Genomic DNA, 25,830 nt, shown 5'->3' with positions numbered 1-25,830 from the left:
AAAAATGAGGGAGGTGGAATAAGAATAGCTAAAGAATCAGTAAATACGTTTAACTGCAATTTAATAAATCAAAAACTAAAATAAAGTTTTCAATCACAAAATGTTCACCTTATCAAATCAAAATAAAACTAGAAAAAGTGCCCTTCTGGGCACAGGTCTCCACCAGGAGGATAGGACTGTGTGAGATGTTTGGCAAAATGTTTAGGAGTAATATAAACATGTTTGCCTTTGATGGCAATTGGATGACTTGAGGCATTTTGTTCCAAAAATGTGTTTTGCAAAAATCACGACCACGTGAGGTGACCACCGGTGGTGAGGTGACCACCACACCGGTGGTCACCTCACCACCGGAGCTGAAATAACGTTGAGCGGTGGTGAGTAAAAACAGAGAGAAGGGCTGGGGCGGTGGCGGTGGTTTGCTCTTCACCGCGGCTCGTGACGTCATGTTGTAGTTCGGTGGTCACCTCACCACCGAAAATCCAGACTATGAATAACGCTTTATTACATTCACTCAAGTACTGTACACTTGCATACTGAGTCTTTTCTACTTTTGGTAGGCCTATTGGCTATTTGTACTTTGTATTTTGATGCAACATGCTACTATTTCTACATTGTAGTATTACTTTTACTTAGTAAAGTACTTTTGTCCAGCACTGAATTTCACACATCAGTTTTCTATGTGATTTTTATTGTCACCAGGGTACAGGCTTTAGTTTAGACATACTATTGGTCCGACTGTCATTAGGCCGACAACCTACCTCAAACCCTAACCTAACCATAACCGACATGAAGCGACTTTATCCTTCAGGAAATTATAAAAAGATAAATAAAATGCGTAAGGATGAACTGCGGCGCCGGTCCGGCAGCAGCAGCAATGCCGTGTTCTGTTCTGTGAATTAATACTGCCTCCGTGCCGTGAAGTTTTATGGGAGAAGGGAGAATGCATGCGTTGTGTTCCAACTCGGTTTTCAGCAGCACCAATGCGCGGAGAGAGAGAGTTGCGCCAGCAATGCGATCTTAAATGTTATGTCTCAGGTTGTATTGGTGTAAATATAATTATTAAAAAATCCGAATGGCCCCGAATCGGAATCGAAATCCGAATGGGTCGAATTGCTCGAATACACGTGGGTTTTTAAAACGAATATCCGAATGTAATTTTTGGACAATTCCGGCAGCACTAGCGTGCACGTGCGTACACGTGCATGCATGCAGTGTTTCCCAAAACTTTCAGGTCGAGATCCAAAAGAGAGATTAGACGTTTGGCCAGGACCCAAACTAGTGAGAGAACTTATTTTACTTATTATTTTTCATGGAATTTCTTAGATTTGTTTGCTTGTTTTAAAATTATATATACAGTATATATATTTAAAAATAAATCCTTTGATATATGTTACTCCTTTGTTTTCATATATATATATGGCCTATATCCCGACCCACAGTGTAGCCTATTAGTACATGAATAGTAGCTATTCCATTTAGTTGAGACACACATCTATTGTACACATTGTACTTCAGTAACCAGCTGCTTGTCTGTCCAGGACTTCATTGACGGTATTGTTGGAGACAACAGGCTGTGGATTGGATTGACCGACAGCGAGAAAGAAGGAACGTGGAAGTGGGTGGATGGAACACCACTGACCACACCAACGTAAGACTTTACCTTCGTTATTCTATACTCTACACGTGAGGTGACCACCGGTGGTGAGGTGACCACCACACCGGTGGTCACCTCACCACCGGAGCTGAAATAACGTTGAGCGGTGGTGAGTAAAAACAGAGAGAAGGGCTGGGGCGGTGGCGGTGGTTTGCTCTTCACCGCGGCTCGTGACGTCATGTTGTAGTTCGGTGGTCACCTCACCACCGAAAATCCAGACTATGAATAACGCTTTATTACATTCACTCAAGTACTGTACACTTGCATACTGAGTCTTTTCTACTTTTGGTAGGCCTATTGGCTATTTGTACTTTGTATTTTGATGCAACATGCTACTATTTCTACATTGTAGTATTACTTTTACTTAGTAAAGTACTTTTGTCCAGCACTGAATTTCACACATCAGTTTTCTATGTGATTTTTATTGTCACCAGGGTACAGGCTTTAGTTTAGACATACTATTGGTCCGACTGTCATTAGGCCGACAACCTACCTCAAACCCTAACCTAACCATAACCGCAAGCACGGGAGCAGCACATGTCCGACCGCATGTCCGACCGCTGTTTCCGCATGTCGGTCCGTACTGTGTCTAATCTGTGTGTGCATCCTGTTTTCAGATATGGCTTCCAGACTGTCTGCGAGTGAAACCAAGATGGAAGAGTTGGTTGTGGAAATGCAGAAACACAAAGCAGGTATTGAGAATATGAAACAACTATTGAAGTCGGCTGAAACATTGATGTGACTTCTCTTTTTAACCTATAATTCTCACTGCTTCCTTATCCCCTTTTTTGTGTATTTCTCTGCATCTGTAAAGTATGATGATGCTTGACCTCATGATGAACGGAAGCAACGACTGTTTATTGTCACCATTGTTTGTCCCTTGTAGCCATGAACCTGGAGATTACCCAACTGAAAGGTGAAGTAAAGGGGCTAAAGCAGCTGAAAGCAGGTGAGAGAAGTTAAAAATATTTTTGAATAAATATAAAATGTTGTTATAGTATTGATATTGTAATCATTACCAGAGATAGAGGTAGAAAATCTGAGTAAACCCATCACTACTGTGCTGATACACAAATCTTATCTTCTGGGGGGAAGATAAGATGCACCGCACCATCTTGCTGGCTTGTAGATTTAACTCAATTATAAAAAACAGGGCTTAATTGTTTGATGTTTGTTACTTATTAATACTCTAGTAACTAAAGCTGTCAAATAAATGTAGTGGAATAAAAACTACAATATTTTCCTCCAAGAGTATAGAATAGAAGTATGAAGTATCACAACATTGAAATACTTATACAGCAAATGTCCTGTTTGATGTTTTTAGACAAGTCGTGTCCCAGTGGATGGACGGAGTTTGGAGACAGCTGTTACTACACCGCGATGACTGAAGGGGAATCATGGCAGAGAAGTAGAGAATACTGTCGGAACCAAGGAGCTGATCTGGTGGTCATTAACAGTAGAGAAGAACAGGTGTGTGTGTGTGTGTGTGTGTGTGTGTGTGTGTGCATGTGGGCGTGCACTAGAGCTGCCAACGAATATTCCATATTCGAACGAATTTTCTAATCAAAAAAATAAATGAATAACTGAATATATAAAAGTAAGATTAGAATTAAAAAAAAAATGCTGTGCAAGTTTTCGCGAGACGGTTCCGTGGGTAAGCGTTGTGAGCTTGTAGATTAGTTATATTTGCCACGCGTCACGCCGACACCGGCATACATTGAAGAATAAATCAGCTGCCTCGCACTCTTCCTAAACGCAGACTACGCAGGCTGCGTAGTTCCGATTCACAAAAGGCCCCCGCCCGCCCTGCGCAAAGTCGGCAAAGAGCGCACTACGTTATTTGCGTACGGAGGGTGCGCAAATAACGGTGAGCACAGGGCGGGCGGGGCCTTTTACGTTATTTGCGCAGTGAGTGTACGCTGCTCAGAAGGGTGAAATCTTCCGTCAACAGCGTACCTAGTGATCAGAATCAGAGACAGGCCTGGCCTACACCGAAACTTATTTTGCTGTGTTGTTTCGGACGGACGGGAGAGTATATTTTTAGACAACAACACACAGATCTATCACTCATCAATCTTCAATCATGAAGCGACTTTATCCTTCAGGAAATTATAAAAAGATAAATAAAATGCGTAAGGATGAACTGCGGCGCCGGTCCGGCAGCAGCAGCAATGCCGTGTTCTGTTCTGTGAATTAATACTGCCTCCGTGCCGTGAAGTTTTATGGGAGAAGGGAGAATGCATGCGTTGTGTTCCAACTCGGTTTTCAGCAGCACCAATGCGCGGAGAGAGAGAGTTGCGCCAGCAATGCGATCTTAAATGTTATGTCTCAGGTTGTATTGGTGTAAATATAATTATTAAAAAATCCGAATGGCCCCGAATCGGAATCGAAATCCGAATGGGTCGAATTGCTCGAATCCACGTGGGTTTTTAAAACGAATATCCGAATGTAATTTTTGGACAATTCCGGCAGCACTAGCGTGCACGTGCGTACACGTGCATGCATGCAGTGTTTCCCAAAACTTTCAGGTCGAGATCCAAAAGAGAGATTAGACGTTTGGCCAGGACCCAAACTAGTGAGAGAACTTATTTTACTTATTATTTTTCATGGAATTTCTTAGATTTGTTTGCTTGTTTTAAAATTATATATACAGTATATATATTTAAAAATAAATCCTTTGATATATGTTACTCCTTTGTTTTCATATATATATATGGCCTATATCCCGACCCACAGTGTAGCCTATTAGTACATGAATAGTAGCTATTCCATTTAGTTGAGACACACATCTATTGTACACATTGTACTTCAGTAACCAGCTGCTTGTCTGTCCAGGACTTCATTGACGGTATTGTTGGAGACAACAGGCTGTGGATTGGATTGACCGACAGCGAGAAAGAAGGAACGTGGAAGTGGGTGGATGGAACACCACTGACCACACCAACGTAAGACTTTACCTTCGTTATTCTATACTCTACATTTAAAGAAAACATTTTAACTACATTTATTTTCAGCAAACTATACATTTCACATGATTTCCTCTTCATATTAAGTTAACTGGATTGCATTGTCCAATTAACTTATACGCAAATATATAATGTAATATAATTTGAAGTCATGATTAAAAAACCAAACATTCAGATAAAAACATGGTTTGTATTGTAATGTATTGTAATGTATTGTAATGTATTAATGTAATGTTTCCACTTCTACAGGTACTGGGGGGGTGCTCAGCCTGACGGTGGTGACGGTGGTGCTGGAGGAGAAGACTGTGCTGTATTTGAAACTGCACAATGGCACGACTATCCATGTGGTGTAGCAAGCTATTGGATTTGTGAGATAGTTGTCTAGTGTTATGCATTAACCAGCCAGCCAGCAACTCTATATATGACATATGTTGATCCTCCCACACCTGTCCTTCCTGTTCTGAGATTCCATACAGCAGGGGTCCTCAATAGGCGGGCCGCGGTCCACGACCGGACCGCGGACCACCTCTCTGTGGACCCTGGACAAAAAAATAAAAACTTTAAACTTGAAAAAATAAAAGTGTTCTTTGTGCCTCAACACAATACCTCTCATTTGCTGTGCATTTTTGGAGGAATATTTGTGTATTTCCATACTCTGCACCCCAGTATTGGTTGGTTGGGAGGGGAACCGACTGTACTAAACGGGCATAGAGCCCCGCTCTCTGCTGGCCGCTGCGTGGCCCGCGCCGCGCTCATGGGACCGGACCGTCTTTTTCAAAAAATGATTAGTGGACCTTCAGCATTTCTAGTTGAGGACCCCTGCCATACAGTATGTTGATCTGACCTCATCAAACCCTGTACACTCAAGATACACTCCATATATGGTCAGTACAGAATTCATTCTATATGTTGTTGATCTGACCCCGCATGCCAAACCGCCAGTGCTCGCCCAGCAGTCTGCCGTCACTCGGGCGGATGCGTGCACGGCTGCACGCGCCCTCGCCCGCTTCTCGCCCTCAGGGCGTCTTACTGGTGTGTATTAGCACGAGGCCCGCCAGGAACATAGACACGTAGAATAGCGTACCGTGCCACACCCGGAAAAGCCGTTTTAACAGCGATGTATTATTTAATGCATGTTTTAATACGATCGTATTAAAAGCTACCGTTCGTTAGCTTTGTTATGCTTCTGAGCCAATGGCCGCGGCCATTTTGAAGATGCGCGCGCATCCACTTTGCCTGCTCTGTTTTCAGACGGCTTTATCTCCAGAAGTGACATTGCAGGGGTCGCTTTGTCCCAGACAAGCGTTTTCGACGGCCTGTAGCAGGCGCTGTGATACTCGCGGTCCACTTTTTCCACCACCGACCGAGAGAACAAGCACCAGCTTCGTCAACACACACGGAATGGTTTCATAGTAAAATGCGATTACGGATATTTGGCTCTTCAAAGTAAGTGTCACGCGCGATAAAACCCTGGCAGGACGCGACGGAGGGATTAAATAATGGTAGCGGTCAAACGGTTAGTTATGTGCAGCACCTGATTAACCCTTCGTGGTGCCTGGAGCTACCACCCGCCTGTGTTGGGGGGGCGGGGTTCTCTTTTTTTTTCCTGAGTACACCAAATAGACAATGACCTTGTAGATCTGCTATTTGGGGAAATATTCCCCCCAGAATAGTCATGCTGGGGTTCAAGTGGATGATTCATATTTCCATTATTCAGATAAAGGGGAGGCTGTGTAATGTAACATGTACAGTTGGGTGCCACCGATATTGTCCCTTATCATTTGACCCATTTAGGCCTGACCTCAACATTTTTAAAAAATCCTTCTAAATCCTCCAGTTTTCTGAAATAAATATTTTCACGATTTTTCAAAAATAGCAGACCTACAAGCTCGTAGCGCGCCACTCGGTGGCACACTATGAGCTTGTAGATCTGCTATTTTTCAATAGCTAAATTATAACATAATGTTTAAAACACCAAAAGGGGTTCCCGCCCAAAATGGGTTAACTGTCCTTTTGCGCAGATCACGCAAACCTCAGCAAAAAGAAAAGGACAATATCGATGGCCTCCAACTGTAATCAATGAATGATAGCCATCTGTTTCATTTTAATACCACTGACGGATTGATCAATAAAGTGTGTGTGATGAAACTGGGTTTGGCCCAAATCAGTTTGTTAAAACAGAGAATGTTATAAATAAAACAGTACATGGACTCTAATTACTATTATTATTGCACTGTAAATTATACGGTTACATTTCAACATGTAGAATTGATCACATCAATGTTGTGTTTGTGACACCAGGGGGTTGATATAAACTGCTTTACCTCATATGATAAAGAGTCAACTTCAGTAACTAAATGTATACAATACGTATACAGCATGTGCAATTGAATAATAAACATCCCTGAGTTTGGACTTCTTTAAATGTTTAGAAGTGCTGCAGTGTAAAAGAAAAATGCTATAATTAGGCATTTATCCTAAAATGCACATGACATGAAAGCACTCAAATCAGTCATTGTGGAACGAGAGATTTCTCTAGCTAGCTTACTTGCGTTTCTTTCTGACAAGCAGCTATATTGTCCAATATGTTTACTGTTTTCTTTCAAGTGCATTCTCGTTGAATTGTTTTTACCATGATATCCACTTGTCCAGTGGGGGCTGGTGGTATAATGCAGGGGTTCTCAACGTTTTTGGCCGGGGACCCCCGGAAATGCTTTGGCAATGTCTCGGGACCCCCGCCCCGCCCCCTCCCGACCCCCAATATAAATTGACTGCTACAATAACCTTAAACCATTTTGGGCGGGAACCCCTTTTGGTGTTTTAAGCATTGTTATAATTTAGCTATTGAAAAATAGCAGATCTACAAGCTCATAGCGCGCCACCGAGTGGCGCGCTATGAGCTTGTAGGTCTGCTATTTTTGAAAAATCGTGAAAATAAAATTTAAAAAAAAATCTTTTTTTTTTTTTTTTTTTAATAATTTGGGGACCCCCTTAAATAATTTGGCGACCCCCCCGAGGGGTCGCGACCCACGGGTTGAGAACCCCTGGTATAATGCTACCCATAGTTAACCCGTACAGCAACGGCATCACATTCCAGATACAAAGTTACACTCCTGGGGTCTAGCCCAAGCCCCCCTGTGAGGCTCTCCAACGTTGAAGCGCTCGGCCCTACTGCTCAGAGGTGGGACTGCAGGCGGACCCGTAGATTTATGACGAGGAAACCCTGTGCCGCTTGGACACCATTTTTTTTTTAAATTTTGGACACCAACATTTTCGTCAACAAATTTGTTGACGAAATTGTCAATATACTTCTTAGTTTTAGTCATCATAGCTTAGTTTTCATTTAGTTCCCATTTAGTTTTCGTCAGTGGAAAAAGGTAGTCGACGAACATTTTTTCGTCATAGTTTTAGTCGACGAAATCAACACCACAACAATGTGAACCAGACGCCACTGAACTCACCCCTGCAGACGGGCTCCCTGCTGCTCCACACGGGCAGGGAGGCGTTGCGGCAGGTGAGCACCGGCGCCCCCTGCAGGTGGTAGCCCATGTGGCAGTGGAAGCGGGCCACGCCCCCCGGCAGCAGGTCCAGCACCGACACCTCGCCGAAGTGCGGTCGCCTCGGCAACGCGCAGCTCAGTCTGAAAACTGCACGCACACGCACGCACACACACACACACACGAGGACACTGTGTGAGACGAACATCTCCCTGCACGTCTGATCTATACACAGTAGCCATGTTCAGTGTGGCAGCCCCCACCCTGTGGAACTCTCTTCCAATAGAGATTCCCCATGCTCCAACACTGGTCTCTTTTAAGGAAGGGGCCCAATTTTCTCCCAATATTGCTGACAGAGCTCTTATAGAGCCTAGTTTTGCATCCACGACTGCCATCCGCGACTTTTTTAAGAGCAGAGACCCGACATTGTCAAACCCAGAGCAAGCTATTTCAACGAAAAACTCCCTCGTAAGCTGGAAGAAACGTCAGGCAGACCCAGACAATATACTAGGGTTGACGGCCATCTGCCTCGATTGGTGGAGGGAGGGGGGAGGGGGGGGGGGGGAGAGGAGAGAGAGAGGAGAGAGAGAGGAGAGAGAGAGAGAGAGAGAGGGAGGCAACAATTGCAGCAGTTCAAACTGTAACACAATAATAAAAGTAGTAGTAGTAGTGATATATGAGTTGAGTTCTCTCCTAATTAAATCAAATTGGTATCCTGACCGGAAAATTAATTTTCTGTTTTCTAGGACACCTTTTCTACTGGTTGACAACAAGAGTTATTGCACAAAAGCTCAAAGTGTAATACTTCCAAACAGGCTTTAGCTTTAGAAATGTGTCGGCGCTTGTGCAAGAAAACCCAGGTTTAAATCCTGGGTATAGGACGTACATAAATCTATACGGGTTGCAGGTTTAAGACATAAACAACAATAATAAAAGGAAAACGACAAAAAAAGCTAAAACAGAGACAACAACTCTATATATATTAACCCATTTTGACCTGAGATCAGATTCTAAAAATGTCTTCTACATCCTGACAGTTTCTGAAAAAGCTATGTTTCTATGTCAGTCGTTCTTCGATTTTTCAGAAATAGCAGACCTAGAAGCTCGTAGCGCGCCACTCGGTGGCGCGCTACGAGCTTGTAGATCTGCTATTTTTCAATAGCTAAAGCATAACATGATGCTAACACCAAAAGGGGTTAAAGCTACAATCTGTAAGTTTTATATATGTTATCTCTCCTCTCTCTGCCAAGACAGGAAATTGCAACCATGTCGAAAGTACAATAAATCAAGGAGGATGGGCGGCCATCTGCCTCGGCCGTGTCAGGGGTGGGAGGGAGGGAGGGGCGGGGGGGGAAGAGAGGAGCAACAACACTGCAGGAACAAGATTAAAAACTGTAAAACTATCATAGCAATAATACACAAGTATAGCAACAGCAGTAGTACAAACTATGGAAGCAATAACAATAATGAATGAGTTGAGTTCTCTCTCCTAACTTGAAAATGTATATCTTCAGAGAGATGGGGGGGGGGGGGGGGGGGGGGATCCCCCTGTTGCTGAACAAACACTATAGTCTATAGAAATTATTGCTATCACAATATAGAGCTATTTAACACTGTTACTGAACACACACTCTATGAGAATGCATTGGGCGTTTAAGTTAAATAACTCCGAAACTACAAATCATTTCAAAGTAAAAAGTTCCAGCATGTGTCTCCACAGTAAGCTGAATTATACAAAGTGTGAATGGAGTTTCTAGGTGAAAGTGCTTTTTTGACGTGCCAATATCTGCCATTGAGCCCCATTGTGAATTTCTCAAATTTGAAAGCACTATATTTCTAAAACTATGAAACACTTCAAAGATTTACCTAAATAGGTTTGAATGGGGTTTCTAGGTGTAAGTATGTAGGACTAGTAGCATGCCAAAGTTTGTGCTATTGCCATTGAGAATGCATTGGGCGTTTAAGTTAACTGTCACAGCTGCCTGTCATAATTTCTCCCTATTCCAAAGCCCCCCCCCCCCCCCCCAGGTACATTATATATTTAAACTATTTTCAGCAATGGTACACTTATTTTTTCAGTTACTTTTAAGTTAGTTACAGTTAATTTTACACTGTTACTGAACACACTCTATAGCAATGATTACTGTCACAATATGGAGCTATTTAACACTGTTACTGAACACACACTCTATAGCAATGATTACTGTCACACTATAGAGCTATTTAACACTGTTACTGAACACACACTCTATAGCAATGATTACTGTCACAATATAGAGCTATTTAACACTGTTACTGAACACACTCTATAGCAATGATTACTGTCACAATATGGAGCTATTTAACACTGTTACTGAACACACACTCTATAGCAATGATTACTGTCACAATATAGAGCTATTTAACACTGTTACTGAACACACACTCTATAGCAATGATTACTGTCACAATATAGAGCTATTTAACACTGTTACTGAACACACACTCTAGCAATGATTACTGTCACACTATAGAGCTATTTAACACTGTTACTGAACACACTCTATAGCAATGATTACTGTCACACTATAGAGCTATTTAACACTGTTACTGAACACACTCTATAGCAATGATTACTGTCACAATATAGAGCTATTTAACACTGTTACTGAACACACTCTATAGCAATGATTACTGTCACAATATAGAGCTATTTAACACTGTTACTGAACACACTCTATAGCAATGATTACTGTCACAATATAGAGCTATTTAACACTGTTACTGAACACACACTATAGCAATGATTACTGTCACAATATAGAGCTATTTAACACTGTAACTGAACACACTATAGCAATGATTACTGTCACAATATAGAGCTATTTAACACTGTTACTGAACACACTATAGCAATGATTACTGTCACAATATAGAGCTATTTAACACTGTTACTGAACACACTCTATAGCAATGATTACTGTCACAATACAGAGCAATTTAACACTGTTACTGAACACACTCTATAGCAATGATTACTGTCACAATATAGAGCTAGTCAACACTGTTACTGAACACACACTATAGCAATGATTACTGTCACAATATAGAGCTATTTAACACTGTTACTGAACACACACTCTATAGGAATGATTACTGTCACAATATAGAGCTATTTAACACTGTTACTGAACACACACTCTATAGGAATGATTACTGTCACAATATAGAGCTATTTAACACTGTTACTGAACACACGCTATAGTAATGATTACTGTCACAATATAGAGCTATTTAACACTGTTACTGAACACACTCTATAGCAATGATTACTGTCACAATAGAGCTATTTAACACTGTTACTGAACACACACTATAGCAATGATTACTGTCACACTATAGAGCTATTTAACACTGTTACTGAACACACTCTATAGCAATGATTACTGTCACAATATAGAGCTAGTCAACACTGTTACTGAACACACACTCTATAGCAATGATTACTGTCACAATATAGAGCTATTTAACACTGTTACTGAACACACGCTATAGCAATGATTACTGTCACAATATAGAGCTATTTAACACTGTTACTGAACACACTCTATAGCAATGATTACTGTCACAATAGAGCTATTTAACACTGTTACTGAACACACACTATAGCAATGATTACTGTCACACTATAGAGCTATTTAACACTGTTACTGAACACACTCTATAGCAATGATTACTGTCACAATATAGAGCTATGTAACACTGTTACTGAACACACACTATAGTCAAAACATCTCAAAGAATATACCAGCGGCTTGTATAATTTCTACACCATTGTACACCGATGCCAATGCGGTAAAAAATAACCGATCTACAAACTCACAGCAAATATAGAACAGTCTTATGTGGTTAATAATAATATATGCTGAGCGACTGTTGATTTCATGCTGTTTTCCCTATATCTGATCTAATTGCGTAATAGCCTAATCTTCTCATCTAGTTAATTAGCACGATGATTGGATCTGTCCTGTGAATGTGTTGTTTACAGCTCAGATTAATGGGCTCTCATCTCATTAAGAGGCTTAATGTGTGTGTGCGTGAGTGCGTGTGTGTGTGCGTGCGTGCGTGCGTGCGTGGAATTCAGATTTATTTGTATTCCTCGCATTTCTTGTCAATACAAGCATCTGTGTGTAAAAGAATGCATTCTTTTGGGTCTATAGTCACTGTCTCCTGTAACGGTTGTTGTATTATGGGTCTATAGTCACTGGTCTATATGGTAATTATGGTATTCTAAATAGACCATATTCTGAAAAACCTATGTCATTATAGGTTGACATTATTCTCAAACAATGTCAAGTCAAAGTCAAAGTCAAAGTCATACGATTTGTCACACACGTTACCGCAGTGAAATTTGTTCTCCGCATTTGACCCATCTCTTGGAGCGGTGAGCCGCAGCCAAGGAGCGGTGAGCTGCAGCATGCGCCGCGCTCGGGAATCATTTGATTAGTAGATTTGACCCCCAATCCAACCCTTTGATGCTGAGTGCCAAGCTGGGAGGCATTGGGTCCCATTTTTGACCCGGCCGGGGATCGAACCCCCTATCAGGATTTAGAAGACATTGTAGAATCTGGCCTCAGTCCGACTCCTAAATGGGGTTAACGATTCCTAGTGGTTACATTTGGAAAATGAGATGATATAATGTACGCATTCTCCGAAGCAGTGGGTGCTCACTGCTCAGCCACAGAAACAAATGGCATTAATGAATGAAAACGGTTCAACTGGCACATCTGCCGTGACCGGGAGGGGGTCTCCCTGCTCTCCCACTGAGACGTTTAGACTCTGGTGTCAGGGAGTCGGGCCACCCCCCACTGGGCGACAATGTCACCCACGTCATTTGAAGCAGATGGCACAGCTGGATTGGACACTTTGGATGATTTATCGTAGTTTTGGCACAATTTCCAAAGTTGTATGATGCGGACATAATGAAAACGTTCTTGTTTGCCTATATAGCCCTAGAACAAGAATCCTGGAACATGTGACGCGTTTAAAACCTACACGTCAGTGTGTGATAATTAAACGCCAAAATTAACGTTTGTTTGTGGCCATAAAATACACTAGAACACGAGCACACCTCAAACACCTCAAACAGTTTAGTGTTCTAATTCTAAACACATATATATTCCATCCAATGAGAAACTCACCCTGATAGTGCAGCTGAAACGTGCCCATGCTTCCATCCAATGAGGAGCGGTAGTACACGGACAGGACGTTGGTGGGGCTGCGGATCACCTGACCCTCCACCAGCAGCGTGTGATTGGCCAGAACCAGCGGTGCTCCGCCCTCACTCTGGCCCCTGATGGACAGCTGTTCCCCCTCCGACAGGTTGACGCTCTTAACCTGAAATATACGTAACGTAACAACCAGGCTTTTCAAGTTAAAGAATAACTCGCTGAAACTGTGCTGCGAGTTTACAAAACTAACGAGGAATAATTTGAGAAAATGTCCTTTAGTTTTGGTTCTTTGTCAGTATCCAATATTTTTCTAAATAAAATAGTGAAAATAGTCGTTCCAACAATGTGATGTGTTGAGCTTGTGGACCAGTGAGTTCTCTGAACTTTTTTAAATCTCGACCCTGACTACCCCCTAAAATAAACTAAAACTAACACTAAACTAATAAAATGGTAAGTGGTGCATTTATATAGTGCCTTTATCCAAGGTGCTTTACAGAGATTGTGCTTTACATTCACCCATTCACACACCGATGCCGGAGGAAACCATGCAAGGCACCAACCAGCACATCGGGAGCAATTAGGGGTTCAGTGTCTTGCTCAAGGACACTTCGACACTAACTCTGGGCGAGCCCGGGTTCAAACTGGGAACCTTGCGGTTACCATCCGGTCACTCTACCCCTGAGCCAGGGGTAGAGTGCCGCCTGAAAAACTAAGCTTTGCACTAGCCTTTTCACAAGATAAAAACTAAACCGCCAATACAAAAAAAGAAAACTAGTAACTGAAATTGAAATCATGAAGTAGAAAATTGCAGTCAATAATTGCAGTATCCCTCCACCCTCTTATAGTACAGTACAGTACTTACTGAACTCTACCAATTATAGCGCTGCACGCTCTGGCAACCCACCACCATGACCCATTCATCAATCCTAGTCAATTAAATAGTGGCTTGTTGAGGAGCCTGACATATGAGAGAACTAATGAGCTGATCACACTGTATAGATCACTAAACCATCATACTTTAGTCTACTAAAGTCTCATTCCGTCGGGTGGAGACCTTGTATGTCCTAAACCAGGGGTGCCCACACTTTTTTGACTTGAGAGCTACTTTCAAAATGACCAGCAGCTCAACAAGATCTACACAACCCAACAAAAAATGTTATCCATTTTTTTGCTGAAAATTGTTACAAAATGTACCTGAGGGGGCTTTGGAATAGTGGCACTGGCGTTACATATAAGACAAACGCACTCGGAATGGGAATAGAAAGGAATTGGTACTGTTTTGTTTTGTATAACTTAGTTTGTAATGCCATTGACGTTTGTGAGCAACACTCTTAAAAACAAAGTATTGCATTGTGGGCTTGAGCTGACAGGCCCTATTTGATGTCAATCATTGAAGTCATCTTAATTCAATTTGCCGAAAAATAGCAGATGTACAAGTTCAAAACGGGGTTTGTTATTTGTGGTGAAGAGATTTGGTGTAGACGTTTTACTAAATACTATAGAGGGTTTAACCGAATACATGCCGCCACCAGATGGCTCCACTCAGGAGCCAGTGCCAGCATAATGCACAGAAATGAGACTCTTTACAGAGCCGTGAACATAGCTTCACTCCAGGCCATCATCTGCCGATGTAAGCATTAGTACAGTTGGGTGCCACCGATATTGTCCCTTATCATTTGACCCATTTAGGCCTGACCTCAACATTTTAAAAAATCCTTCTAAATCCTCCAGTTTTCAAAAATAGCAGACCTACAAGCTCGTAGCGCGCCACTCGGTGGCACGCTATGAGCTTGTAGATCTGCTATTTTTCAATAGCTAAATTATAACAATGCTTAAAACACCAAAAGGGGTTCCCGCCCAAAATGGGTTAACTGTCCTTTTGCGCAGATCACGCAAACCTCAGCAAAAAGAAAAGGACAATATCGATGGCCTCCAACTGTATACTCACAAGATCGGATTAAAGTTTTCTGAGCCCTAATGATGCTTTAGATATTCAATGACGTCACAACATGGGACCTTTCGGTGGCTATTATTGATGGATGCTAAAAACAGACGGTAAATAAATTACTATTCATTCTGGATCAAGAGACATTAAAGTAACCGATATTTCTTGGGTCTGGCAGAGGAAGGTCTAAGGATAAAAGGATAACGGAGGTCAGAGGTCATGTGTGTTACCTGCAGCTCTACTCCGTAGCCCGTGTACACGGTCACTGTGTAGGTGTGCGTTACCTGCAGCTCTACTCCGTAGCCCGTGTACACGGTCACTGTGTAGGTGTGTGTTACCTGCAGCTCTACTCTGTAGCCCGTGTACACGGTCACTGTGTAGGTGTGTGTTACCTGCAGCTCTACTCTGTAGCCCGTGTACACGGTCACTGTGTAGGTGTGTGTTACCTGCAGCTCTACTCCGTAGCCCGTGTACACGGTCACTGTGTAGGTGTGTGTGTTACCTGCAGCTATACTCCGTAGCCCGTGTACACGGTCACTGTGTAGGTGTGTGTTACCTGCAGCTCTACTCCGTAGCCCGTGTACACGGTCACTGTGTAGGTGTGTGTTACCTGCTGCTCTACTCCGTAGCCCGTGTACACGGTCACTGTGTAGGTGTGTGTGTTACCTGCTGCTCTACTCCGTAGCCCGTGTACACGGTCACTGTGTAGGTGTGTGTGTGTTACCTGCAGCTCTACTCCGTAGCCCGTGTACACGGTCACTGTGTAGGTGTGTGTTACCTGCAGCTCTACTCCGTAGCCCGTGTACACGGTCACTGTGTAGGTGTGTTACCTGCTGCTCTACTCCGTAGCCCGTGTACACGGTCACTGTGTAGGTGTGTGTGTTACCTGCTGCTCTACTCCGTAGCCCGTGTACACGGTCACTGTGTAGGTGTGTGTGTTACCTGCATCTCTACTCCGTAGCCCGTGTACACGGTCACTGTGTAGGTGTGTGTGTTACCTGCTGCTCTACTCCGTAGCCCGTGTACACGGTCACTGTGTAGGTGTGTGTTACCTGCAGCTCTACTCCGTAGCCCGTGTACACGGTCACTGTGTAGGTGTGTGTGTTACCTGCAGCTCTACTCCGTAGCCCGTGTACACGGTCACTGTGTAGGTGTGTGTTACCTGCAGCTCTACTCTGTAGCCCGTGTACACGGTCACTGTGTAGGTGTGTGTTACCTGCAGCTCTACTCCGTAGCCCTGTACACGGTCACTGTGTAGGTGTGTGTTACCTGCAGCTCTACTCCGTAGCCCGTGTACACGGTCACTGTGTAGGTGTGTGTTACCTGCTGCTCTACTCTGTAGCCCGTGTACACGGTCACTGTGTAGGTGTGTGTTACCTGCAGCTCTACTCCGTAGCCCTGTACACGGTCACTGTGTAGGTGTGTGTGTTACCTGCAGCTCTACTCTGTAGCCCGTGTACACGGTCACTGTGTAGGTGTGTGTTACCTGCAGCTCTACTCCGTAGCCCTGTACACGGTCACTGTGTAGGTGTGTGTTACCTGCAGCTCTACTCCGTAGCCCGTGTACACGGTCACTGTGTAGGTGTGTGTTACCTGCTGCTCTACTCCGTAGCCCGTGTACAGTACACGGTCACTGTGTAGGTGTGTGTTACCTGCAGCTCTACTCCGTAGCCCGTGTACACGGTCACTGTGTAGGTGTGTGTTACCTGCTGCTCTACTCCGTAGCCCGTGTACACGGTCACTGTGTAGGTGTGTGTTACCTGCTGCTCTACTCTGTAGCCCGTGTACAGTACACGGTCACTGTGTAGGTGTGTGTTACCTGCAGCTCTACTCCGTAGCCCGTGTACACGGTCACTGTGTAGGTGTGTGTGTTACCTGCAGCTCTACTCCGTAGCCCGTGTACACGGTCACTGTGTAGGTGTGTGTTACCTGCAGCTCCACTCCGTAGCCCGTGTACACGGTCACTGTGTAGGTATGTGTGTTACCTGCAGCTCTACTCCGTAGCCCGTGTACACGGTCACTGTGTAGGTGTGTGTGTTACCTGCAGATCTACTCCGTAGCCCGTGTACAGTACACGGTCACTGTGTAGGTGTGTGTTACCTGCAGCTCTACTCCGTAGCCCGTGTACACGGTCACTGTGTAGGTGCAGTGGAGGAACGTTCCATCTGGGAGCGGGGGGTCATCGGTGGAGTCTATGTACCCTTCTGGGTCCGAGAAGTTCACCATGCAGTCTGACACCGCTGAGGAGACACCAACGAGAAGTTCACCTTACACTCTGACACAGCTGAGGAGACACCACAGAGAAGTTCTCCATGCACTCTGCATGCGTAATGTCATATTTGCCTCTAAGATGTAGTGGAATAGTACCGTACTACAGTACCTCAAAATTGTACTTGAGTACATTGTGTTAGTGTGTTTTTGAGTCTACGAGGACAGACAAAGTCCTATCTTTCTACGAGGACAGACAAAGTCCTATCTTTCTACGAGGACAGACAAAGTCCTATCTTTCTACGAGGACAGACATAGTCCTGTCTTTCTATGAGGACAGACAAAGTCCTATCTTTCTATGAGGACAGACAAAGTCCTATCTTTCTACGAGGACAGACAAAGTCCTGTCTTTCTATGAGGACAGACAAAGTCCTATCTTTCTACGAGGACAGACAAAGTCCTATCTTTCTACGAGGACAGACAAAGTCCTATCTTTCTACGAGGACAGACAAAGTCCTATCTTTCTACGAGGACAAACTGTTTCTACGAGGAATGACTGTTTCTACGAGGACAGACAAAGTCATGTCTTTCTAAGAGGACAGACTGTTTCTACGAGGACAGACTGTTTCTACGAGGACAGACTATTTATACGAGGACAGACTGTTTATACGAGGACAGACAAAGTCCTGTCTTTCTATGAGAACAGACTGTTTCTACGAGGAATGACTGTTTCTACGAGGACAGACAAAGTCCTGTCTTTCTACGAGGACAGACTGTTTCTACGAGGACAGACTGTTTCTACGAGGACAGACAAAGTCCTGTCTTTCTATGAGAACAGACTGTTTCTACGAGGAATGACTGTTTCCACAAGGACAGACATAGTCCTGTCTTTCTACGAGGACATACTGTTTCTACGAGGACAGACAAAGTCCTGTCTTTCTACGAGGACAGACTGTTTCTACGAGGACAGACTGTTTCTACGAGGACAGACTGTTTCTACGAGGACAGACAAAGTCCTGTCTTTCTACGAGGACAGACTGTTTCTACGAGGACAGACAAAGTCCTGTCTTTCTACGAGGACAGACTCTTTCTACGAGGACAGACTCTTTCTACGAGGACAGACTGTTTCTACGAGGACAGACAAAGTCCTGTCTTTCTACGAGAACAGACTGTTTCTACAAGGAATGACTGTTTTTACGAGGACAGACAAAGTCCTGTCTTTCTATGAGAACAGACTGTTTCTACGAGGAATGACTGTTTCTACGAGGACAGACAAAGTCCTGTCTTTCTACGAGGAATGACTGTTTTTACGAGGACAGACAAAGTCCTGTCTTTCTACGAGGAATGACTGTTTCTACGAGGACAGACAAAGTCCTGTCTTTCTACGGGGACAGACTGTTTCTACGAGGACAGACAAAGTCCTGTGTGTTTCTTACGTGCCACTGGCGTAGCCGTCCACATGTCCATGATGTCCAGCAGAGACTTGGCTGTGGTGGAGACTTGATGGTCGACGTGCTCCGAATACACTGTGCTGCTGGCCGGAGGCCCAGAGCTGGAGGAGGAGGAGGAGGAGGAGGAGGAGGAGGAGGAGGAGGAGGAGGAGGCCTGACGGGTCCATTTGGTTCCATTTGGAACAAAGAAACAGAGGGGAGGGGAGGGAGGGAGGGGAGGGGAGGGAGGGAGGGGGAAGAGTCACTTTCTTAACCACTTCAACCACTTAACTCGGCCCAAAACCGTTACCTTTCAGGAAATTCTGAGAAGAAAAAAAATCCAATGTAGTTATTATTTAGTCACACAAGCTCTTTCATTGGTTATATATATATATCACACACATTTTAACCATTTATTTATGTCCACAAAGGATTGCATACAAGGACAAATATTATAGGTGCATTAGAGTTTACATCTGCAAAGTCATGGCATGTGTTTTCATGATACAACAGGCATGGGAGTCAGTACTCTATGGGTATAAGTAACAGTACTCAGTACTCTATGGGTATAAGTAACAGTACTCAGTACTCTATGGGTATAAGTAACAGTACTCAGTACTCTATGGGTATAAGTAACAGTACTCAGTACTCTATGGGTATAAGTAACAGTACTCAGTACTCTATGGGTATAAGTAACAGTACTCAGTACTCTATGGAAGTAACAGTACTCAGTACTCTATGGGTATAAGTAACAGTACTCGGTACTCTATGGGTATAAGTAACAGTACTCAGTACTCTATGGGTATAAGTAACAGTACTCAGTACTCTATGGAAGTAACAGTACTCAGTACTCTATGGGTATACGTAACAGTACTCAGTACTCTATGGGTATAAGTAACAGTACTCAGTACTCTATGGGTATAAGTAACAGTACTCAGTAATATATGGGTATAAGTAACAGTACTCAGTACTCTATGGGTATAAGTAACAGTACTCAGTACTCTATGGGTATAAGTAACAGTACTCAGTACTCTATGGGTATAAGTAACAGGCATGTCACTCAGTACTCTATGGGTATAAGTAACAGTACTCAGTACTCTATGGGTATAAGTAACAGTACTCAGTACTCTATGGGTATAAGTAACAGTACTCAGTACTCTATGGGTATAAGTAACAGTACTCAGTACTCTATGGAAGTAACAGTACTCAGTACTCTATGGGTGTAAGTAACAGTACTCAGTACTCTATGGGTATAAGTAACAGTACTCAGTACTCTATGGGTATAAGTAACAGTACTCAGTACTCTATGGGTATAAGTAACAGTACTCAGTACTCTATGGGTATAAGTAACAGTACTCAGTACTCTATGGGTATAAGTAACAGTACTCAGTACTCTATGGGTATAAGTAACAGTACTCAGTACTCTATGGGTATAAGTAACAGTACTCAGTACTCTATGGGTATAAGTAACAGTACTCAGTACTCTATGGAAGTAACAGCGTTAAATAGCAGATCTACAAGCTTCCCGTGCCCCCTCTAGGGTAACAGGGTGGGGCATGCATTCCCTGTTTGCATCGTTCCCAACTTGCAACGTTCCCGAGTAGGCCGCAACCCAACAGGCAACGGTCTAGATTCCTTAATATAATTGTTTTATTTGATGACCTTCCTGCCCTGGTATTTGGCATTTTGTGCCCAAAGGCTGTGACCGTCCCCGTATACCGACAAAATAAAATGGAGGCCTGAATCCAACCCATACCTGCGACTAGAGATGTCCCGATACTGTATCGTATCGGGAAATGTATCGGATCGGCCCTTATTTGTCATATCGGTATCGGTGAATATGCCAGTCTAACCACTGATCCGACACAGTCACACAGGGGTAAGGGGTTGACACTATGGCAGGTAAATACAATCTTGGGACAGTGGAGTTTGCTTTGGAGTTGCCCAAAGAGTGAGGAGTCTGCTATAAACACAACACGAGATATATAGCTAGTTAGCTATAAACACAACATGAGATCACGACACTGGTATCAGTATTCGGTATCGGTATCGGCTAACACAGAAATCTAGGTATCGGGATCGGATCGGAAGCGAAAAAAGTGTATCCCTACCTGCGACTGTGTGTCTGTAGGCAGGGGGGCTGCGTCGTCGTCACCGGCTTGGCCCGAGACGGAGGCGGGCGACGGGGGCTTCGTCCTCGGCAGCAGCCCCTCGCTCTGGTGCTCCAGCATGGCGTGGCTTCCCGACAGGGAGCCGTGCACGCTCAGCCCTCGGCCCAGGAGAGGGACCAGGTTCTGGGGCAGAGCGGAGGGCATGAGCATCTCCCCGCCGGGCTGATGACGGGAGAGCAGGTGGTCTCCGTGAGCCAGCACTGACTCCAGGAGACCCCCCGCCGCGGCCCCCACGGCGCTGGAGGCCCTGCCTCGGGGACCGCCGCCGTCCTCTCTGTCCCCTCCTGTCACCACTGGAGGCACCGTGGCCGAGGCGGGGGGCGTGGGGGGCACTTCTTCTGAGGAGACATGAACGAAGAGGACATTGCATTAGATTAACCCATTTATGCCTGACTTTAAAAAAATAAAATAAAAAGTATTCTGAAAGAATATATATTCAAAGATTTGTGCCGCATTTTCACGATTTTTCAAAAATAGCAGACCTACAAGCTCGTAGCGCGCCACTCGGTGGCGCGCTATGAGCTTGTAGATCTGCTATTTTTCAATAGCTATAAAGTATAACATAATGCTTAGTTAAAACACCAAAAGGGGTTACTGCCCAGAATGGATTAAAAATAAAACTAGTTCATTGCATAATTATCTCTGCCAATCAGCGCGTAGATTTACATTTTTAGGTTTGTGTCTGTTTTTTTTTTTTGAATACTTTATTAGCCGTAAATCAGAGTGTAGAGTAGGAGAGTAGCGACACGCGTTGATCTCGCCACAAAGCGGGTGCCTATGGGCTATAGTTCCAAACATTGGAACTATGGCTGGAACTATTCCATTGAGACAAAGCGGGTGCCTATGGGCTATAGTTCCAAACATTGGAACTATGGCTGGAACTATTCCATTGAGACAAAGCGGGTGCCTATGGGCTATAGTTCCAAACATTGGAACTATGGCTGGAACTATCCCATTGAGACAAAGCGGGTGCCTATGGGCTATAGTTCCAAACATTGGAACTATCCCATTGAGACAAAGCGGGTGCCTATGGGCTATAGTTCCAAACATTGGAAGTATCCCATTGAGACAAAGCGGGTGCCTATGGGCTATAGTTCCAAACATTGGAACTATCCCATTGAGACAAAGCGGGTGCCTATGGGCTATAGTTCCAAACATTGGAACTATCCCATTGAGACAAAGCGGGTGCCTATGGGCTATAGTTCCAAACATTGGAACTATCCCATTGAGACAAAGCGGGTGCCTATGGGCTATAGTTCCACACATTGGAAGTATCCCATTGAGACAAAGCGGGTCCCTATGGGCTATAGTTCCAAACATTGGAAGTATCCCATTGAGACAAAGTGGGTGCCTATAGGCTATAGTTCCAAACATTGGAACTATCCCATTGAGACAAAGCGGGTGCCTATGGGCTATAGTTCCAAACATTGGAACTATCCCATTGAGACAAAGCGGGTGCCTATGGGCTATAGTTCCAAACATTGGAACTATCCCATTGAGACAAAGCGGGTGCCTATGGGCTATAGTTCCAAACATTGGAACTATCCCATTGAGACAAAGCGGGTGCCTATGGGCTATAGTTCCAAACATTGGAACTATCCCATTGAGACAAAGCGGGTGCCTATGGGCTATAGTTCCAAACATTGGAACTATCCCATTGAGACAAAGCGGGTGCCTATGGGCTATAGTTCCACACATTGGAACTATCCCATTGAGACATCAACAATTCATAATCACAATACATGCCATCAACAAAAACAAACACTGATTCACTGCCTGCCGTTTTCCCCTTTTCTCCTCTGTAAATATAGCTATATTTGGTGATGAATTGAATACAATACATGAATACAAAGAAGTCCCAAGGACTTCTATGTGTTATGACTGTTTGACTGTCTGTGCCTGCACCTCTCTGTGTGTGTGTGTACCTCTGTGCTCTGTGTGCATGCTGTTTCTCACCTCTCTGCGTGTGTGTACCTCTGTGCTCTGTGTGCACGCTGTTTCTCAAATGGCAGATTAGGACACGGTCTGACAAAACTGTTCAGTCGTGACATTTTATTTGTGCTTTAGCTCATTTAGACCTGAGAACTGTTTCTATACAAAATGACTTCTAAATCATGACAGTTTTCTGATAAACCTACTGTATATGTGTCAGTGGTTCTATTTCATGTTGTCAAGGACCCCCCAGAATGATATGTATTTGACCGCCATCTAAAAATATGCCCCAGAAGCAAAGATTTGAGTGAAAAACGTTCACCGTGAAAGAATATATATTTAATGATTTGCACCACAATTTCGCGATTTTTCAAAAATAGCAGACCTACAAGCTCGTAGCGTGGCACTCGGTGCCGCGCTACGAGCTTGTAGATGTGCTATTTTTCAACGGATGAAGTTTAAAATAATGGTTATAAAGTGGTTAAAAGCTGTGTGTACGGTTACACCGACGCGTCCTCAGGTCTAAATGCTTTAGTCCGTACGGACGGCCGTGGCTGGCTGGCTGGCTGGCGTTATCAGCTGTAATCTACTTTGACATTGACGTCACACAGTACTCGACTGGACTGGGAAATCATGAGCATTGAGTTGACAAGGTCTGCGTCTGGAGGCGCTGATATGCAAACTTTATTTTTCTCTCTTTTATCGGTTAGAAACGTTACAGTGCGTGACAACGTTTCCTCTGGTGGCGGTGTGTTTCACAACACGCACGCACGCGCACACACACACGCACACGCACACGTACACGCACACGCGCACACACTCATTTGCAAGCTGAGCATGCACACGAACACACAAAGCAAGCACTGGAACAGGGCAGTCAGGCATGACAGGACCATGGGAGAGGGGGGGGCATGAAAGAAATGCAAAGACAGGCAAACTGTCCCCCCAATCCATCCCCCTCCCCCCCACACACATGCAGACACACACACACACACACACACACACACACACAGACACACACACACACACACACACACACACAGACACACACACAGACACACACACACACAGACACACACACACACACACACACACACACACACACACACACACACACACACACACACACACACACACACACACACACACACAGACACACACACACAGACACACAGACACACACACACACACACACACAGACACACACACACACACAGACACAGACACACACACACACACACACACACACACACACACACACACACACAGGATTGTTTGTGTTTGTTTCTCTAACCATACTGTACTTGGGAGGACATTTAATTTCAGAACAGCCTTTTTTGGGCCATTTTTATCTCAAGCTCAGTAAATGATAAATAGACGTATGATAAATAGTTTCTTTACAGAAACGACAGGTTTTATAAACATCATCCGACATATTTTACCGCTTTTGTTTACATGCTAGTAGCGCTCGTTGGCTGTGTTTGTTTGCAAACGGGTTCGCCATAGTCTCGCCGCAAAGCGGGTGCCTTATGGGCTATAGTTCCAAACATTGCTCCTATGGCTGGAACTATCCCATTGAGATAGAGTGAGCACTTCCGCATTCCATTGTTACAATGGGAGTCAACGCTAGTGTCGCCACTCTCTTACTATATATCACTCTGGCCATAGCCTCATGATTGACAACGTCATCTACTTTCCAACTATTCTGATTGGTTGGTATGAACCAATCGCCGAAGACTGCCGCTTTGACAACGCCCATCCCAGAAACTGCTGCCTGGTGAGGGCTTTCAGTCTGAATAATGAAGTGAAACGAAGGGTGCGTTCGGAAATGCGCACCGAGAATGTGGTCAGTTTGTTGAGTGTGGTGGGCGGTGACGTCACAGTGTGCCTTATTTACGAACGACCACAGCTGTGACGCATTCACACCGCCGACACCGGACAACCCCAGCTTCAGGGTAGGGTCGCTCGGCGCGGGCACTCGGCACACCCGGTGCGCAGCGCACTGGATTTTCGAACGACAACGCACCGAGTGCACTGAATAAACGAACGACAAGAGAGCACACCAGTGCGTTCAGGGCGCATTTCCGAATGCACCCGAAATGAAAATTCAGACTGAGTGTCAGGCTAGATTAACTCCCCAAATCAACCAGGAAAATTATGGTCCTGACAATGACTTGATTTTCAAATTCTACTATACTTGTGGGGATTGGTGCTCACAAGTATACTTTAGTAATACAAGTAGACACACACACACACGCACACACGCAGAATCCCTGTTCTGCATCCGTTGCACTGTGCCGTCAACCTTCCCACAGAAACACTGATGCACACGTCAGTGTGTCACCAGGTGCCGGGCCGCATCGTGACATGTAGATCTGCTTTTTTCATCAGTCAGTCTGCAGCGTCGCGTACGACCGAGCATCAGTCAAATGTTCATCTTCATCTTATTTGATTTCCAACACTACATGCAGTCAAACCGCGTGTAAGAAGCTTAGATGAGTGCTGAACCGTAGCATCGATATCTATTCTGGGGGCATGTGGCACAAACAATCTACAAGCTTGAAGCGTCTAGATCAGGGCGCTTTAACAGGGGTCCGGGACCCCTAGGGGCTCTTCTGAGTTACTTACTACATGGGGGGGCGCCATTTTCTTCTTTTTTTTTTTACATTAAACATTTTTCTGAGTGGTCCACTATTCTATCCCTATTCTGAGAAGAACTTTAGCCCAGAATAACAGATCTACAAGCTTCTTTCCCTTATAGCCCTAAACTTATTTGCCATTTTTGTACTATTTTGGAAGAACCTTTTAAAATATTTT

The 25,830-nt window shown here is 44.2% G+C and overlaps 2 protein-coding genes across 2 annotated transcripts in view; one reads left to right on the top strand and one right to left on the bottom strand.

Annotated features, from left to right (window-relative positions):
- LOC306939906 (asialoglycoprotein receptor 1-like) overlaps window positions 1–5,173 on the top strand; it is a 55,850-nt gene extending 50,677 nt beyond the window's left edge. Inside the window, exons 4-9 of the mRNA XM_079524711.1 lie at window positions 2,272–2,346; window positions 2,541–2,603; window positions 2,979–3,124; window positions 4,490–4,599; window positions 4,870–4,998; window positions 5,049–5,173. Of these exons, the coding sequence (XP_079380837.1) occupies window positions 2,272–2,346; window positions 2,541–2,603; window positions 2,979–3,124; window positions 4,490–4,599; window positions 4,870–4,998; window positions 5,049–5,055 (530 nt within the window). The 3' untranslated portion in view covers window positions 5,056–5,173. The remainder of the gene's footprint in view (window positions 1–2,271; window positions 2,347–2,540; window positions 2,604–2,978; window positions 3,125–4,489; window positions 4,600–4,869; window positions 4,999–5,048) is intronic.
- LOC306940306 (uncharacterized protein) overlaps window positions 1–25,830 on the bottom strand; it is a gene marked incomplete at both ends in the record, with an annotated part of 92,779 nt that overhangs the window by 16,882 nt on the left and 50,067 nt on the right. The window contains 6 exons of the mRNA XM_079525327.1: window positions 8,082–8,267; window positions 13,298–13,493; window positions 15,503–15,538; window positions 17,409–17,512; window positions 18,917–19,032; window positions 21,029–21,419. Coding sequence (XP_079381453.1) covers window positions 8,082–8,267; window positions 13,298–13,493; window positions 15,503–15,538; window positions 17,409–17,512; window positions 18,917–19,032; window positions 21,029–21,419 — 1,029 coding nt within the window. The remainder of the gene's footprint in view (window positions 1–8,081; window positions 8,268–13,297; window positions 13,494–15,502; window positions 15,539–17,408; window positions 17,513–18,916; window positions 19,033–21,028; window positions 21,420–25,830) is intronic.

Source organism: Electrona antarctica (genome assembly GCF_951216825.1).
Source record: "Electrona antarctica genome assembly, chromosome: 16".
Classification (NCBI taxonomy): domain Eukaryota; kingdom Metazoa; phylum Chordata; class Actinopteri; order Myctophiformes; family Myctophidae; genus Electrona; species Electrona antarctica.
Note: the sequence above shows the minus strand (reverse complement) of the source record. Positions and strands in the feature narration are given on the sequence as shown.